The sequence below is a fragment of the Pongo abelii genome, chromosome 7 (genome assembly GCF_028885655.2).
Source record: "Pongo abelii isolate AG06213 chromosome 7, NHGRI_mPonAbe1-v2.0_pri, whole genome shotgun sequence".
Lineage (NCBI taxonomy): Eukaryota > Metazoa > Chordata > Mammalia > Primates > Hominidae > Pongo > Pongo abelii.
Genome location: NC_071992.2, coordinates 86,471,361 through 86,487,247, shown reverse-complemented (window position 1 = coordinate 86,487,247; position 15,887 = coordinate 86,471,361). Strand labels below are relative to the sequence as shown.

General features: G+C 37.6%; 1 protein-coding gene across 10 annotated transcripts in view; it reads left to right on the top strand.

Moving 5' to 3' along the window:
- The window catches only part of EYA1 (EYA transcriptional coactivator and phosphatase 1), a 357,313-nt gene that overhangs the window by 225,107 nt on the left and 116,319 nt on the right, over positions 1 to 15,887 (top strand). For 7 of the 10 annotated variants that reach the window (XM_054561759.2, XM_054561758.2, XM_054561757.2 and 4 more), the window contains 3 exons: positions 7,543 to 7,612; positions 7,932 to 8,077; positions 12,122 to 12,259. In XM_054561759.2, the coding sequence (XP_054417734.1) occupies positions 7,543 to 7,612; positions 7,932 to 8,077; positions 12,122 to 12,259 (354 nt within the window). The remainder of the gene's footprint in view (positions 1 to 7,542; positions 7,613 to 7,931; positions 8,078 to 12,121; positions 12,260 to 15,887) is intronic. The other 3 variants (XM_063726690.1, XM_054561763.2, XM_063726689.1) reach the window with 2 other exon arrangements.

Genomic DNA, 15,887 nt, shown 5'->3' with positions numbered 1-15,887 from the left:
CTTATTAGGCACTCACATATTTGCCTAATATATGCTACATATTTGAATTAAAGAAAACATGAATGAACGAATGACGGTTTCTACTTTTTCCTCCGAAGTGACTCAAAATAAGAGTAGTGATGGGCATGTGAGCTTGAAGAGTTGGAGAAGACTGAAGTTGATGTAGTGGATGCTGGGGAAGTCTGAGGCTGCCTAGAAACAGAGAATAGGATGGACAGTAGAGCTGAAGGTTGATCAAGGCTGGAGCTAACAAACATGGACCTGTATGGTAGAGTGATTTTTCTCTACAAGGGCTTAGCAGACCATGGGAAAAGACACTGGGCTTGATCCAGGGTCAAGGGTTTGCCAGATAGAGCATGAGAGAATATGAAATTAAGAAAATTGAGAGTATCGGTAAAGGAATGGTTTAAAATAATTTTTCATGTATTCAAGACGGGTAGAAAGAAGAAGGTAGGGGCTAACACCGTGAGAAAAGATAGGGATGTCAGGGGTTCTTCATCTCTTGATGAGGTTGGAGAACACATGAAATGAGAACAAAGGAATGAAAATTCTAGACAGAAATGATATTCCTTACTTAAACTCAGTGAGGCCTTCACCACATGCCTCTGTAGTTAGTTCCGCGCCCTTCATCACTACTTATGGGATTAATTCTCGGTCTCTGTCTTCCTGCTAAACTGTAGCCCTATGAGAACAGAGATTCTGTTTGTATTATTCAGTTACAGTCCTGGTGGTCTTCATGGTATCAAGCATATAGGAGATGCTCAGTAAATGTTTGCTGAGGAAATTAATGAATTGATCAATGTGATTGTGGCTTGAGACCATGGAGTGGGGAAAAGGGGCCAGGATGTGGTCTTGAGCTTGATGACTGAAGTAGAAGGCCAGGGTTGAGGCCTAGACACACTGAGAAAAGCAGTGGATGTATAACCAGGGTGATGTTGGGGCTTGTAGGGACACATCACCAAATCCTAAAGTTTTTGATAAATGTAGGCAGTGTCCAGAATGTGGGTCATTCATGGAAATGTTGAAGATCTGTCATCAACCCCAGAGAAAGAAAGATTTTATGGGAGAGGAGAAAACCAATGGTTTGGAAGAAGCAACAATGAAAATATGTTTTCAGGTCTTTGTGACATCTGGAATCTGAAAGAGCAAGCAGCCTCAACTTGGAAAAGATACACAGGAGAAGCGAGGGCCTTGGAGAAGGGCTTAGCCGAAGGTGAAGGGGTAGGTGGTGGAGGGGCTGAAGCTGTAAAGGATCTTGTTTTCCATAGTTTGATTCTCTGCGTTGAATACAGCGGAAAGAATCAGGAGAGCTGAGGGAGTTGGGTGAAGGCATAGGAAGCACAGAGCACCCTGGAATCGGTATTCTCTTGTTTTACATTTTCTTTTCTCTCTCTTTTATAAACGATGAAAGAGACAAAAATCAACATACTGGAATGGCTATGAACAGGGCTTAGGGTTTGTAAAAGAAAGAAGTTTCTAAGCCTTTCACTCCAAACTGTCCTTTACCTCTGTGGCCACCACTCCTACTTTCTTCTCCACAATGGCTTAAAAATTCACATGAACTTGGCCAGGCGCAGTGGCTCACACGTGTAATCCCAGTACTTTGGGAGGCCAAGGCGGATAGATCACAGGGTCAGGAGGTCAAGACCATCCTGGCTAACATGGTGAAACCCCGTCTCTACTAAAAATACAAAAAATTAGCCGGGCATGGTGGCGGGCACCTGTAATCCCAGCTACTCAGGAGGCTGAGGCAGGAGAATCACTTGAACCCAGGAGGTGGAGGTTGCAGTGAGCTGAGATGCGTCATTGATGTGCATCTCTCATAGAGAGATTGCACTCTAGCCAGGGCGACAGGGTGAGACTTTGTCTCAGGAAAAAAAAAAAAAAAGAAAGAACTTAAAGATTCCCACCCTAACTATTATTAGTGTCTTAACAAAATAGACAGTGAGGATAAAGAAGAAATGGAGCCACTGTGATGTTGGTGATTGCTATCTCCACCTCTCTTTCAAGGAGCCCTAGCACCTGCAAGCCTTGAGGACATAGTGACTCACTCTCACTCTTCCAGGGAAGCCCTCCAGGGATCTTGGTGTGGGGAGAGTGAAAGAAAGGGGAGGCTGGTTTTCCAAGGCATGTGGCTGAGTTGAAAATTGCAGCATTGTTTATCATGGTTTCCAAATATCGTAAAGTGATGCCCATTTACTCTTTATCAATGAAAAACAATACTTTAATGATTTAAATTTTAAGAACAAGAGGGGTTGCAAACAAAGTGTTTTTAATATCTTTGCTGCCTCTGCCATTTCTACAAAGCCTAAATTTGTTAAGTTGTTAAACTGCTAGTTGGTGTCTGGTGATATTTGAAAATTGAAAATAGAAGCAGGAATGCTTCTGAAGGAGAAAAAATATTGTGTAACGAATATGATTTCTCTATTTAATTGTTCATAAAAGGTGTACCCTTCTAGGTCTGATTCATTCATTCAACAATTATTTATTGAGCACCTGCTATATGCCAAGCAATGTTCTAGGCAGTGGGAATATAGCAGTGAAGTGATAGACAGGGTCTTTGCCCTTATGGAGCTTTCATTCTTTGGGAGAGACAGATAATACATGGGTAAGTGTTAAGTGCTGGTGTACGTAAATAGACAACTAAAAGTGCTGAGAAGAAAACAAAAGCTGATCAAAGAATTTAGTAAAGGAATAAATGCGAGTCTCTTTTAGAGGAGAAGGCATCTGAGCAGAGATCTTGGTGAAGGGCAGCAATAAGTTTGGGTTCAATGAAATGTGATAGGAGGATAATGGAGGGCTTGGGGTTGAGGGTCAGGGGGTTTGTGGCATGACTTAATTTATGTTTTTAAGAGGTCACTGTTTGATGCATGGAAGGTGCTTTATGGGGTGAAGGGTGACATGGAAGCAGGGAGACCAACGTTTTCCTGGCTCAGAAGAAAGATGACTGTGTTGGTTCACGTCTTCCTAGAAGAGCCACCAAGGCAGGATTAAATGTGCCAGGATTTTGTTAAGGTAAAGGAGAGAGGGAAGGAAGGGAGGTTAAGTTAGGTGGGAGTGCAGTCTAAGGACATTTCAGCAAGGCCATCAGAGGAGCCCCAGCTCTCCCAGGAACAGGCCTTAGTATCCCTGGTGCATTGTCATTGGTCGGGTTAAGCCCTTTGAAAGTGTCCCCTCACACCCGCCCTGCATGGCATGGAAGGACTGCAGAGCTTAACAGCTAGGCCCTTGTTCAGCTTCATCCCCTGCAGCAGAAGAACCAGGAGATGTGTCTTCTGTTTGCCACAACATTGGTGACTGGAACAGTGATAAATGAGAAGTGAGAAGTTGTGAGGTTTGGGGTATATTTTGGTGGGAAAACAGACTGGACTTATGATAAAAGGGTAGGTGGGGTGTGAGGGAAAGAGAAGAGTCAAAACTTACTTCTAGGCTTTTGACCTGATTGGCTGAATGCTGTTGATATGAAGGAGCCTGGGGGAGGAATGAGCTGAGGACCTGCCAATTTCGAGAGTTCTGTTGCTCTTCCCAGTGGTCCCAAGATTGTGATTATTATTCACTTTTGATCCTCCTCTCCCTTCCTACAAAAAGATTGGAGGAGATTCTGTGTTGGACATAGAATGGAATAATTGAAACAGATGAAGAGATATTGGTTGTCCGTATGTTCCCAAGGCTCTGTGGCATATGTAATTTGGAGTTTTCTAAGGGTAAAATGACCATTTAATTTACTTTGATAGATGATCTGGGGTCATTCCCTTTGTTTTAGGTGATTTTGGTCCTGTGAAATTAAAATTAATCTGAATTCCTGGGTTACTGTTTAGAAAGTTTAAAGTGTTTCATGCCATTACAGAAAAGGTACTTGAGGTATAAGATGGTAGATTTTTGACTACAGGCCGCACAGAGATTGTGCAAGACATACAGGGGTTTGGATTTAAAGAAAGCCCAAAAGATATGACTTATTATATGGCCTTTGACATATTCAGTAATTTTAAGCACACCTAACTAGGTGAGTAGTTATAAGACAGCATTGTAGGTGCTTCACATTTATTTGATAAGGGATACTACTTACTCCAATCTATATTGCCAAAGAACTAAATTAGGTTTATTATGTGTGTTTATAAAAAACTTAAAATAATTGAAACATTCTTCACGTTATTGTGGTTTTAAACATCTACTTTGCTTATGTGAGAAGAAATTCTCACATTCTTTTTAAACAATTAGTGTGTGTTGATTCCCTCTACTACATACCAGGCCCTGTCAGGTGCTGAGGAAATAGGATAATAAGAAGTCCCTGGTCCCAGAAGCCCATAGTTAGCAGAGGAAAGTAACCATCTATACACTACATATGCTAGTTTTAATGCGATGTCGGGAGTGCTACATTGCCAAGGATTGCAACGTTCCAAGAAAGTACAGAGAAGGAAGACATTATCCTAAAGGGAAAATGATGTCTTAGTCTCTGTGGTGGAATGTTTGTCAGGCAGAGGAAAGAAGAGCTTTACAAGGAAGAAGAGTCTAGTGTGAACAACAACCAAATCAGACATAAAAGTACATGCCATGGATGGGCAGTTCTGAAGTCTGGGAGCCTAGATAACCTACCCAGGAGGGAGTTGAAGCTTGAATCTCTTTGTATTATCTGCCAAGGAATTTGGAATTTATCCCAGGGATAATGTGCACTGTCAAATGATTGTGGGCTAGAGAATGGATATGAAGAAGTTTCCATTTAAGAAAGAACATGGTGGTGGCAGTATTGAGAGTCAGAAGGCACAGGTGGCCATCTCTGAGTGGGACAAAAGGGACAGTGGCTCTGCAACTGTTGCAGTAGTCCAGGTGAGACATCATTATGAGGACCTAAACCAGGACAGGGATCCTGAGAGTATGGATGGAGTATGCGGGACAGACCAACAGGCAATTCTGGATTGGGGGTAGGGGAGTCACCTGAGTCATAAAATAGAGGGGAAAACAAGATGGCTGTGAGGTTCTAATTTCCACACAGAGGGTCAGAAGACAGTGTGCTTTGGTGGGAAAAGTTAGGCAGACCTGGGTTCAATTTGCTCGGATATGTTACTTTACTTCTATCAGCTGCTAGTTCCTCATACGTAAAATGGAAACAGAAAATCCAACCTTGAAGTATTTTGTGGGACAGATGGTGATGCTGTCCATTGAGTAGAGTTGAAAACACAGAAGGAAAAGACAAGAGTGGAGTAAAAGACAGTGGGAATCTGGGAAAATTATCTCAGTCTTCATGACAATCCTATGAGGTGTAGGTGGTATTATTGCCATCATTTTATAGGAGAACATATGGAGACATAGAGGGAATAACTTGACTAAGCCCACATAGAAGAAGTGGGATTTGAATCTGAGCTGAAATTCAATTCTGATTCCAGAACCTAGGCTTAATTCCCACATTCTGCAGCCTCCTAAGTCTTTCATCATATATATATACACACATACTGTGCACATCCTCTAAATCAAAGCCTTATGGGACTTCCTGTACTCTGTGTAGTAACCCGTAACCCTGATATCTTTTATTCTGTTGTTTGTTAAAAAGAAAAAAGTTGCTGGGTACAACCTATTGAGTTTATGAACTTTTCATGAGCCATGACCCACAATTCAAAAAACATAGACATAGAGCTAGGAAAGAATAAATGGAGTTTCTGTGGCTTCCTTCAGCAAGTAGCATTGCATTTTTTTGTTGTTTGGTTTTTAACCAATTATTTTGAACTCCGATTGTCCCAGGAAGAGATTACTTCTCCAGTAACTCTGCTGGGTAAGTCCATGTTACCCTTGGCCTGTTTTCTGTCTTAGAGGAGCAGAAGAGGTTTTAGTTGCAGATGCCTGGGCAAGTGGTAGTGCTCATAGTCCAAGTGTTCTCTCACTAATCCCTCTCTTCTATAAACTGCAGTCTTTAACTGACCATCCCACAGTTCTTTATGTGTCACCCTTCCCACGTGTATCAGACAGAACTAGTCTTTGTACCTTCACACCTGCAGCATCTAGCACGGCACCCGGAACAGAGTAGTGGCTCAGTATGTGCCAGATGATGGGGTATACTGGCTGGGCTGGCTTGCCATCTCTTCAGTACAGATGCTGTCTCTGCCGAGCGGCCAGCCAGATGTTTAAAGTCTGGGAGCTTGCAAGAGTGGTACTAATCTAGATCTACTGTTCCTGGACAGGCCTTGTTTGTTTTACAAGGAAAAGATTACTCATAGATTTGAAGACTCTAGTCCAATTCTCCCATTGTCATCCCAAACACAAGCTGGAAAATTAAATTTGAGAAACATTAATGTACCAGTGTGACAGTGGGAAAACTATATGAAACTTTGAGTACATGGAACCTCCTAAAAGGATTTTAGTGTAGAATAAAATTAATAAATAATAGAGCCTCCGAAGATAGTAATTATTGGTAGAAGAATAAAATAAACATTATATCTTATAATGATTGTCCCCAAGGAATATGCATCTTATCCCAATAGAGATTAGGGAATTGGAGGAAAAAAATATGTACATGTATACCCATAAACGTAAATATATATATTTATTATATAGATATGTAGATATATATATAATAAAGATATGTAGATATATTATATATAATATAGATATGTAGATATGTAGATATAGATATGTAGATATATATGTATATATATACACACATATATATGTAGATTTATATATATGTAGATTGACTCTGTTTACAATGAAAGAAGCTGAAACTGCCATTTTCAGGACTTTGTTAACATAGGTTTTTGCTTCTTTAGCTCAAAATCAGAGCACAAGAACATTTGCTTGGACTTTAGTGCATTATTTAATCAAGTAAACGTGATTAAGATGAAAAGTTCTGCTTGAATGCTTAAATACCTCTTTAAAAAATAAAGGCAAACCTTTTTTTGTTGAACATTGAAGTTGATCACATATAACTAAAAGGCAAAGGAACACCCGGATCAGCACAGGAAAAAACAGGCTTAGCTTGCAACTTGAGAAATTTAAGATAGTTATAGGAATGCATTTTTACTAAAAACCATTCCTAAATCAATGCAGGCAAATGAGGATCTATCCTGTTTCTTCTCACCTGAGAGAAGATTAGACCACATTTCTTGGTAATACAGCCTCAGGTTTGTGTGTTCTCGCTGAGCACAAACAATAGGCCAGCTGACCTTTCACATTCCCACCCAATCCTGCAATTCAGCTTCATACCTCCCCTTTCAGCACGGCTTTCCAAACAGTAGCCAGGACTCCTTGTACTCTTTAAGTATTGCCACTGTAAAAACTCACAGCATGCCAGCAGGTATTTGCGAAGATCGTGATGATGTTTTCTAAGAGTTCATTTAAAACTGGAGCCCTTAATCAGTTTCTATTCATTCCTCTTTATAGTTTAACTTTCTGTTAGGTGGAACCATATGAAATTGCCATCTCTGCAGGTCACAAAGATCAAATATCTGAAATTTCATATGGCCAACCTCTAGTTGAAAATATATCAGCGCTTTCTATGTACTTTGTGTTTTGCTTGGATTATTGTGCATTATTTTGTTTTGTTTTGTTTTCCAGCAATTGGGAGCAGTAGTTTCAGCCCACGACCAACTCACCAGTTCTCTCCACCACAGATTTACCCTTCCAAGTAAGATGTATTTTCTCTTAATCAATAAATAACTTCTCTGAGTAGACTTTTATTTATTTAAAGTCATGTCTGTGCCCGCATATTCCATCTCAATTTAAATGAAAGTGCATTTCATAGACATGTAAATATATTGACACAAATTTATTTTGAGCATCATGTAGTGGAGACACTGAAGTATTTCAGTGCTTTGTCAATTCTGTGTGAAAGTTTTACTTTAAGATACAATATTTAGCTGGAATTTGTGATGTGGTTGTTAATCGGTTTGCATGTTTCCATCTAATGCATGGGCTTTCTATTTTCTGTCATTTCTGACAAATAGCAGACCATACCCACATATTCTCCCTACCCCTTCCTCACAAACTATGGCTGCATATGGGCAAACACAGTTTACCACAGGAATGCAACAAGCTACAGCCTATGCCACGTACCCACAGCCAGGACAGCCGTACGGCATTTCCTCATATGGTGAGTAACCTGCTATTGTAGTGGTGGCGTTATCGCATGGGCATGCGTGTATTAACATATTTGAGTGGTACTTAAAGATCCAATCCTCGGCCAGTTTAGAAAGTGTTGTCACCTTCTGTGTCTAAATTCTTAGTATGATTGTTTCTAAAGAGCATTTTAAGAACTGGGAGCTCCTTATCTTGAGGTCAGAGGTAGCGAAAAGATTATGTGGTTCATATGCCTTCTTGCTCTCATTTTTCTCAATTTATATCTCAACCCTGAATTTGCCATTTGAGCACTGGGCTCTGGAATCCAAAATATTTTTGTGCATATTTGTGATAAAACGTCTGTGAATGAAGTCTTTTGGGGTACAGATTCATTTCCTATTTATCAGATGCCTAGCTGTGATTAGGGACGTACAAGTAGAATTCAACAAACTCTTGCTTTAAACTCAAGGGTGGTAATAGTCTCAAATTTCAGCATTATCAACCATTAGGAAAAGTGATCTGTATATCACTGCCTGGAGTATACTTTGAAGAAGCAAATCAGGAAACATTTAAAGCTCACATGGACATTTGTTCCTTCCCACCTGGAGATTGTCTTTATCTTGGTGTAATTTAACTCACTTTTTATGGGTCAATACCTGTAAATTAAAAATAAATCCAACAAAATCCCAAAGCTTAATTAAAAAAAAATTCAGAATTTCAAAATACCTTTTCTTCCGTTAAATTGTCATTGCAATTCTAAGTAGATTGAACTGAATAGAAACACTTGAATTATTGGCATTTTATTAAGAAAAGAATAAAAACTAGTGATCAAGGAATAGTACGTGGACACTTGGAGAAAAGGATTGATAGAATAAGTAATTCTGTGCAACAAGTACAGAATTTTTTGTGACCAGTATTCTAATTGTGCTTCTGCTTGATACTGTTTTGTAGTATTCTTTTCTGTGGTATATAAAAAGAATTAATGCTCTTCTTTAAGTATTTTGTTAATAATTAGAAGGTAAATTACTTTATTCCTTTTAATTCTATCTCAAACAAAATCAACTGTATATGAATTTCTTATAAAATATTTACAAATAATCTAAATTATGACTTCAGCATTTATAGTTTTATTTTAAAACCATCAGAACCAATGTTTTCTAGATAGGTATTTTTAAAGTAGACTTTAGAGACAGCCCTAAAATGGAATTTTTAAAATTATCTCTCATTTCCATAACTTTTATTCACAGTTTCTCATAATAATATTAGCTATGGATTAAATTTAGCTGGAATTTACTTCCAAACTATCCTTGGACTAAAAGAAGAAAAAGGATCAGCTCCCATTCTATAATAGAAGACAAGGCAGTCTTTGATTTACGTTCTCAAAATTTATTTGTGAGATGGCTATTTGAAGTGTAAATGTATTTTCCAGTCCACACAGTTCTAAAGTACTGTCAGCCTACCAGTGCTGCCATTGGAAGGTGCCATTCCCATCACTGCCCTGGCTACCAGCCACACATCTTTCTTCTTCCTTCTCCTCCCCATTCAGTCTTGGTGGGACCTGGACATCTCCCTTTGCCAATTTCTGAGCTCTGGGTTAGGGGTTCCTCCAGTTCTAAACCATTAATGAATGTCCTTGTCTGAAATAGCTGTTCAAAGAGTGAGATGAGCAAAAGATCTGGGAATAGAATCAGAACTAGCAGAGTGAGGATGGGGATCTTAACGGGATAGATGGGGATAACGGAGGGGGAGAGAGTGAGGCTTAGTGTGAAGGGCTTTGATTCCAGAGTTTTCCATGGTTATAAATTCCTAGGGAATAATTTTCAGTTCTTAGCATTTTCCTAATAACCCCCGTCTTCTCTTTTGGGAACTTGGGTACAAGGAGATGCCCTGAGTACTTCTGATCCAAAAGTTCTATTTTTGGGGCCAATGCATTGAAAAATATGGCATCCTTCTCCCCTTTGCTTATTCATGAAGGAAGAGCACATAGCTTGGGTTTTAACTGCTGATAGTCAAGGCTCAGATGGTCTTACAAAACTTTCTCCAAGGACTTGTATTCTTGACTTTTTATTTAGACCCTGTAAGAAAAGGTTGGCATATCTTTTTATCATGAGAATGATAGATCAATGGGGAAACACAAATTCATTCTGTTTTTTGCTGGATCTGCTTGGAGTCTGCCAGTGAAATGAGTTTGCCACCTTGTAGGTAGAAGTCACAGAGATAGGTGTGGCTATGGGTGCTTTCTACGTCTTTCTGCCTTTCCTTACATGTTCTTATCACAAAGATCCCCGTCTGGAACCAATAGGCTAGAAACGGAATAAAAATACATGAATTAGGCCGGGCGCAGTGGTTCACACCTGTAATCCCAGCACTTTGGGAGGCCGAGGCGGGCAGATCACGAGGTCAGGAGATTTAGACCATCCTGGCTAACACGGTGAAACCCCGTCTCTACTAAAAATATGAAAAATTAGCCAGGCGTGGTGGCAGGTGCCTGTAGTCCCAGCTACTCGGGAGGCTGAGGCAGGAGAATGGTGTGAACCCAGAAGGCAGAGCTTGCAGTGAGCGGAGATCACACCATTGCACTCAAGCCTGGGTGACAGAGTGAGACTCCGTCTCAAAAAAAAAAAAGAGAAAATACATGAATTATTGGCATTTTATTGGTATAGGTGAAGGCTGGAAGCAGATCAGTATAGTCTCAAATGCAGCAAGAGGTGGAAAATCCCTAGGGGTGACAACATGGAAAGAAAGGGATTTTCTAAAGCCATCATGCCACCTGTCTGGGGCAGGTGTATTTCCAGGGACCATTTCTATGTGTGGGTTATTCATTGGTTTGGGATTACCTTTACAGGGAAAATCACATTTTTAAAATGTTAAGGTTGTGTTAAGACTTAAATGTTAAGGTCATTATGAAGTTATTTAGAGATACTGCAGGAATTAAAGTAGGCACTGTCAGCCAAGAGTCAGATTCTCCCACTGCCTTAAAACAATTACCTAGCTGTACTCTGCTGATGAGATTCCCCTAAAATGGAAATAAACAGTAAGACTACTGTGTATTCTAGATCCTAAAGATATCATTTATCTTAACTACAAAGCAAAATTATTAAAAAATGTGAATTCCCTTGGCAGAAATTTTCCTCCCCTCCCTCTATGAGAATGAAGGAGAGTTGTTAACATATATGACTGTCTTTAATTGTAATTAATTAAAGACAGAGCTGAGCCCCATACCTCAGTGCTGCCAAATCCAAGTCCCAAAATTATGATGTTAGCTTGATGTTTGGGGAAGTATTTGGGGGCCACAAATACATCATTTTTATATTATCATATGATAAAAACAAAGGTACTTTAGACTACATCGAAAACAATTATAGTCAAATTTTTCACACTAAAAGGGACAAAAGGAAACTGCTGGTCAACCTCACTTGTTTATAAATCACTGCTGTTTTATAAGATTCAGCTCATTAGTGTTCTGCTTCCTTTGTGCTTATTTTCTGATAGGACCTAGATATTCAGGAAAAGCCTTTCCACCATGCTGTTTAGTTCTGTGCCCAGTATTGCTTCTTTGGACTTCAAAATGAGTTGGTACTGAAATCAGCTTTGTAGTAGAAAGAGTAAAGGAGGGAAAAATACTGTGATGGTATAGGATCTAATTAATATTTTTAATATAAAAAAAGGATTTTATTTTTAACACTAGTCAATATAGCAACTTTGGGATCATTTAGCTAAAATTTAATTATAGCTATTTCTTTACTGTGAAGGAGATGATCTTCAACTCTTACATAATTAAAACAACAAAATTAAGTATGAAAATATATCACTGGAGTTACATTTTATAGAAGGGATGTGTGTTAAAGTGCAATAAAACAAGAGAGAATAATGTGAATAGGCATTCAAATCTGTAATCCTGGATTTAAAAAACTGAAGTTGTACTTTATGGTATTTCACTGAATGCATGTATACCCTTTATTTTTGAGATAAGATTGGGGAAGCATTTGTAGTTAAACGGTTGTGGAAGTGTATGTTTTTGTATATTTACCAGCTTCTGAAGATGGACAGATAGATAAGCTATCACTAACTGATTTAGGTGCATTGTGGGCAGGCATCAAGACTGAAGGTGGATTGTCACAGTCTCAGTCACCTGGACAGACAGGATTTCTCAGCTATGGCACAAGCTTCAGTACCCCTCAACCTGGACAGGCACCATACAGCTACCAGATGCAAGGTCTGTATACACACATTGCTATTTTCCTTAACCCTGTAGGTTGATAGTTAACTTCTAAAGTAGAACCTGATGTTCCATGTAAATAGTAAATGATGATGGCAACTGGATTGGGCTTAGAGGCAGGACACCTGCTTCTAGTTTGGTTCATCACTTACCTATTTTCTAGGCCTAAATTTCTATATTTATAACATCAGGGGGTTAGATTGGATGATCTATAACATTCTTTCCAAAAAGCACTAAGATTTTTTGTGAAGTTGACATTTTTGCCTTTGTGTCTTCTGTCAGTTATAAAAGAAATGAAAAAGTCAAAAGTCAGCCATGTAGGAGGCTGTGATATGGCATGTACTAAAAACTTACGCACTTGGTATTACCATCCAACTTTTCCAAAAGGGCTGTTTTCTTTATTTTCATTATGAAGTGAAGCTTGGGGAGTGATAGTCATAGCTCCAGAAATAAAGTATGTGATAAGTGTTGAATAATGATCTCCCAAAGAACAGTTGATCAGATTTACAGACACCCAGTGAATCTTTAAGAAAATGCTTGTAAGAATCAGTCCCTGGGTTCTGTTTTTGAAACTATAGACAAAACATAATGTAAGTACAAGTCAAATGGAATGACAGCTGTCATTGTCAAAGCTGGTCTCAAGAATACATAGACATTACTTAAAGTTAGCACAGTGTTATCTTGCAAATAGATCTTTAAAGTGCTTGAGAATAGTTCTCACATAATTTAAACATTTTCCTAGTATCTTGTCTTTACTACAGTTCAGTTCAATGAATCATATTTGGCCTCCTAATAGTGCCAATCCATAGTTGAATTAAATCCCTGATGATCTCTTTTTGATAGAAGGGGTTCTTTTTATAGTTGTTATTGTTTTTATATATTTTATCTTATTCTTCGTTACATTAGTAATATTTGTTTATCACAGACAAATTAGAAAATACAGAGAAGCAAAAATATAGTCTATGTCTCATACATTTATTATTATCATTATGATATATGTTTGTCTAGATATACGGCATGGGCCCATTATTTAATACAGTATTGCAACCTGCTGTTTTTAGTAACAAGTACATTTTAATCGTCTTTTCACATCAATAAGTTCTGTTCTATGATATCCTTTTAATGCCTACATGGAATTAGCTAAATAGGTATATCTTATTTAACTAATTCCCTAAATAGGTGTATCTTATTTAACTAATTCCCTACTATTTGACATTTAGAGCAATGCTATGCATATCTTATCTACACACTTTTAATTATTTCCTTTGAATAAGTTTAAGTATAGAATTTCTAAGTAAATTGTTTTATGCTCCTTTAAGGATTTCCTATATATTTACACAAGGAAGGGCTGTGTGTTAAAGTATACACATTTGATATCTTTCTTTGAAAAAAAGTGTCATTTTGATAGGTACAAGGTTTTGTTTTTATACACATTTAGAAAAACCAAACGTTTTTTCTTCTCTTCAGTGGTTGTCATCTTTATCTTATTATTTTTCACATTAAAGATCTTAGCCTTTTTAAGTGTCTTATTAATATGTTTCCTTAAGAATGATATTTTTTTTTATTTATCATTTTTAAGAGTCTATTTTCCTGTATAGCAAACTACAATTTTAGGGGACAAGATCATTAACCTTTTCATATTTGATTTTGCATTCGATTCAAAAGGCCTGAATTATAAAGTTTTGACATATTCAGTGATTATAAAATAAAAACTATTTTATAACAGATAGCATTTATTGGTAGAAGGATATTATTTATGTGCCTGATTCCAAAACTTTTACGCAGCCTTGGAAAAGAACTGTTCTGCACATGCTGAATATCAATTGAGTAAAGGAATATAAAAAACAAAAAGTGATGGAAAGACTTTATTAATGAATTTAGCAGTCCTAGGCTCTAGTAATGAAATGGATCATAAGGCAGACAAGGTCTGTTTGCTCATAGAGCTTTCATTCTTGCCAAAGAGAGAGACAGTAGACAAGCAACCAACTAAATTATGCAATTGCAGATTCCTCCAGGAGACATCAGGAAAATAAAGAGTGCTGGAGGGGTCCCAGGGTCTAGCAGGGTGCCCGTGGTATCCAGGTCTCCTTGAGGAGAAGTGGATCCTAAAAGTGGGAAAGAGGCAAGTGAAGTGCCCTGCCCGGAGCAGAGCTACAGAATTGTATGGTTCTGGGCCTGTGCCCATCCACAGCCTTGCCATTACCTGTCCACCAAAAGCTAAGTACAGAAACTGAGAGTTAGCATCTAGAAACTTTCATAGTCAGTCAATAATAAATTTTATGTTTATTTAATCAAATAATAATTTTTTAAAGTGAGACTTATACTCTTTTTTTAGAAAATTTTTTTTCTTTTAGAAGTACATTACTTTGTATTTTGCTCAGTTGTCAGTCTGTGAAGGATTGGAGGAAAAAACCGATCCTGGACCTCAGATAGTTTGAGAAATATTGTGCTTGAGAGTTACTTTTATCTTGCTCTTCTCCCAGATCAAAACTTATGCAGCAGGAACAATTCAGAAAAAGACAAACCAGCCATTACAGTATAGTGCATAAAAAAGGGGAAATGAATGAGTAGAAAAGGAAATGAATTTGGAAGAAAATAAAACTATCATTTAAAAGAAATAAGGACATGTATAGCACCAAATAAGGCATTGCTTTTCTATCCATAGATTTATTATCATCTGGGCTTACTGGATATTGCATTAAAACTTTTTGTGTGTTTTTATACATCCCTTAGTTGAATGGCCTTTCCATGGGACATTAGGACCCATTTCCCATGACTGAGGCATTATTTCACATGACTATCTTTATAATGATACTTTACTCAGTTTTAGACTATTGGATATACAGGTTGAGTATTCCTAATCCAAAAATCTGAAATCCAAAATGATTCAAAATTTAAAACTTTTTGAGCACTCACATGATGCTCAAAGAAAATGCTTATAGGAGCATTCTGGATTTCAGATTTTTGGATTAGGAATGCTCAGCCAGTATATAATGCAAATATTCCAGAATTTGAAAAAAATTCAAAATCCAAAACATTTCTGGTCCCAAGCATTTCAGATAAGGGATATTCAACCTGTAATATGACTTCCACATATTAAGCCAGATGATCATATACTATTAATTTGAAAATTAACTTGCCAAAATGATGATGGATAATGCTATATAATTTGCTACAGAATATATATGGCCAGATTTGGGTACTTAATTGTGATTAATAGGTAGTTCTTAAATATTAAATGCAGTATGAATACTGTTTCCCATTATTCAATGATTTTGTGCACCTAGTTGTGGGAGTCTGTTGACCTTTGAGTGTCTTTTTAATGCATGTTTTTTAATATAGTAATTTCTACTATGTCTAAAATTATTTTCAAAATTCCCTCAGTTCTTTTAATCCTTAATGAATAACAGTGATTATTTGCTTATATTAATTTCATCTTATAGCTATTAAAATGTATTTGAATCCTGGATGAGAATATATTTTGGCAATATGGGGGATATTTTTGCCTAGCTTTATTTCCAGGAAATCTTTTCAACTTTAAAAATATAAGGTATGATGACTAGTTATTCAGAGATTTACCTGTTCAAATTAAATATCAGAATTTTACAATGATAGAAGAACTATT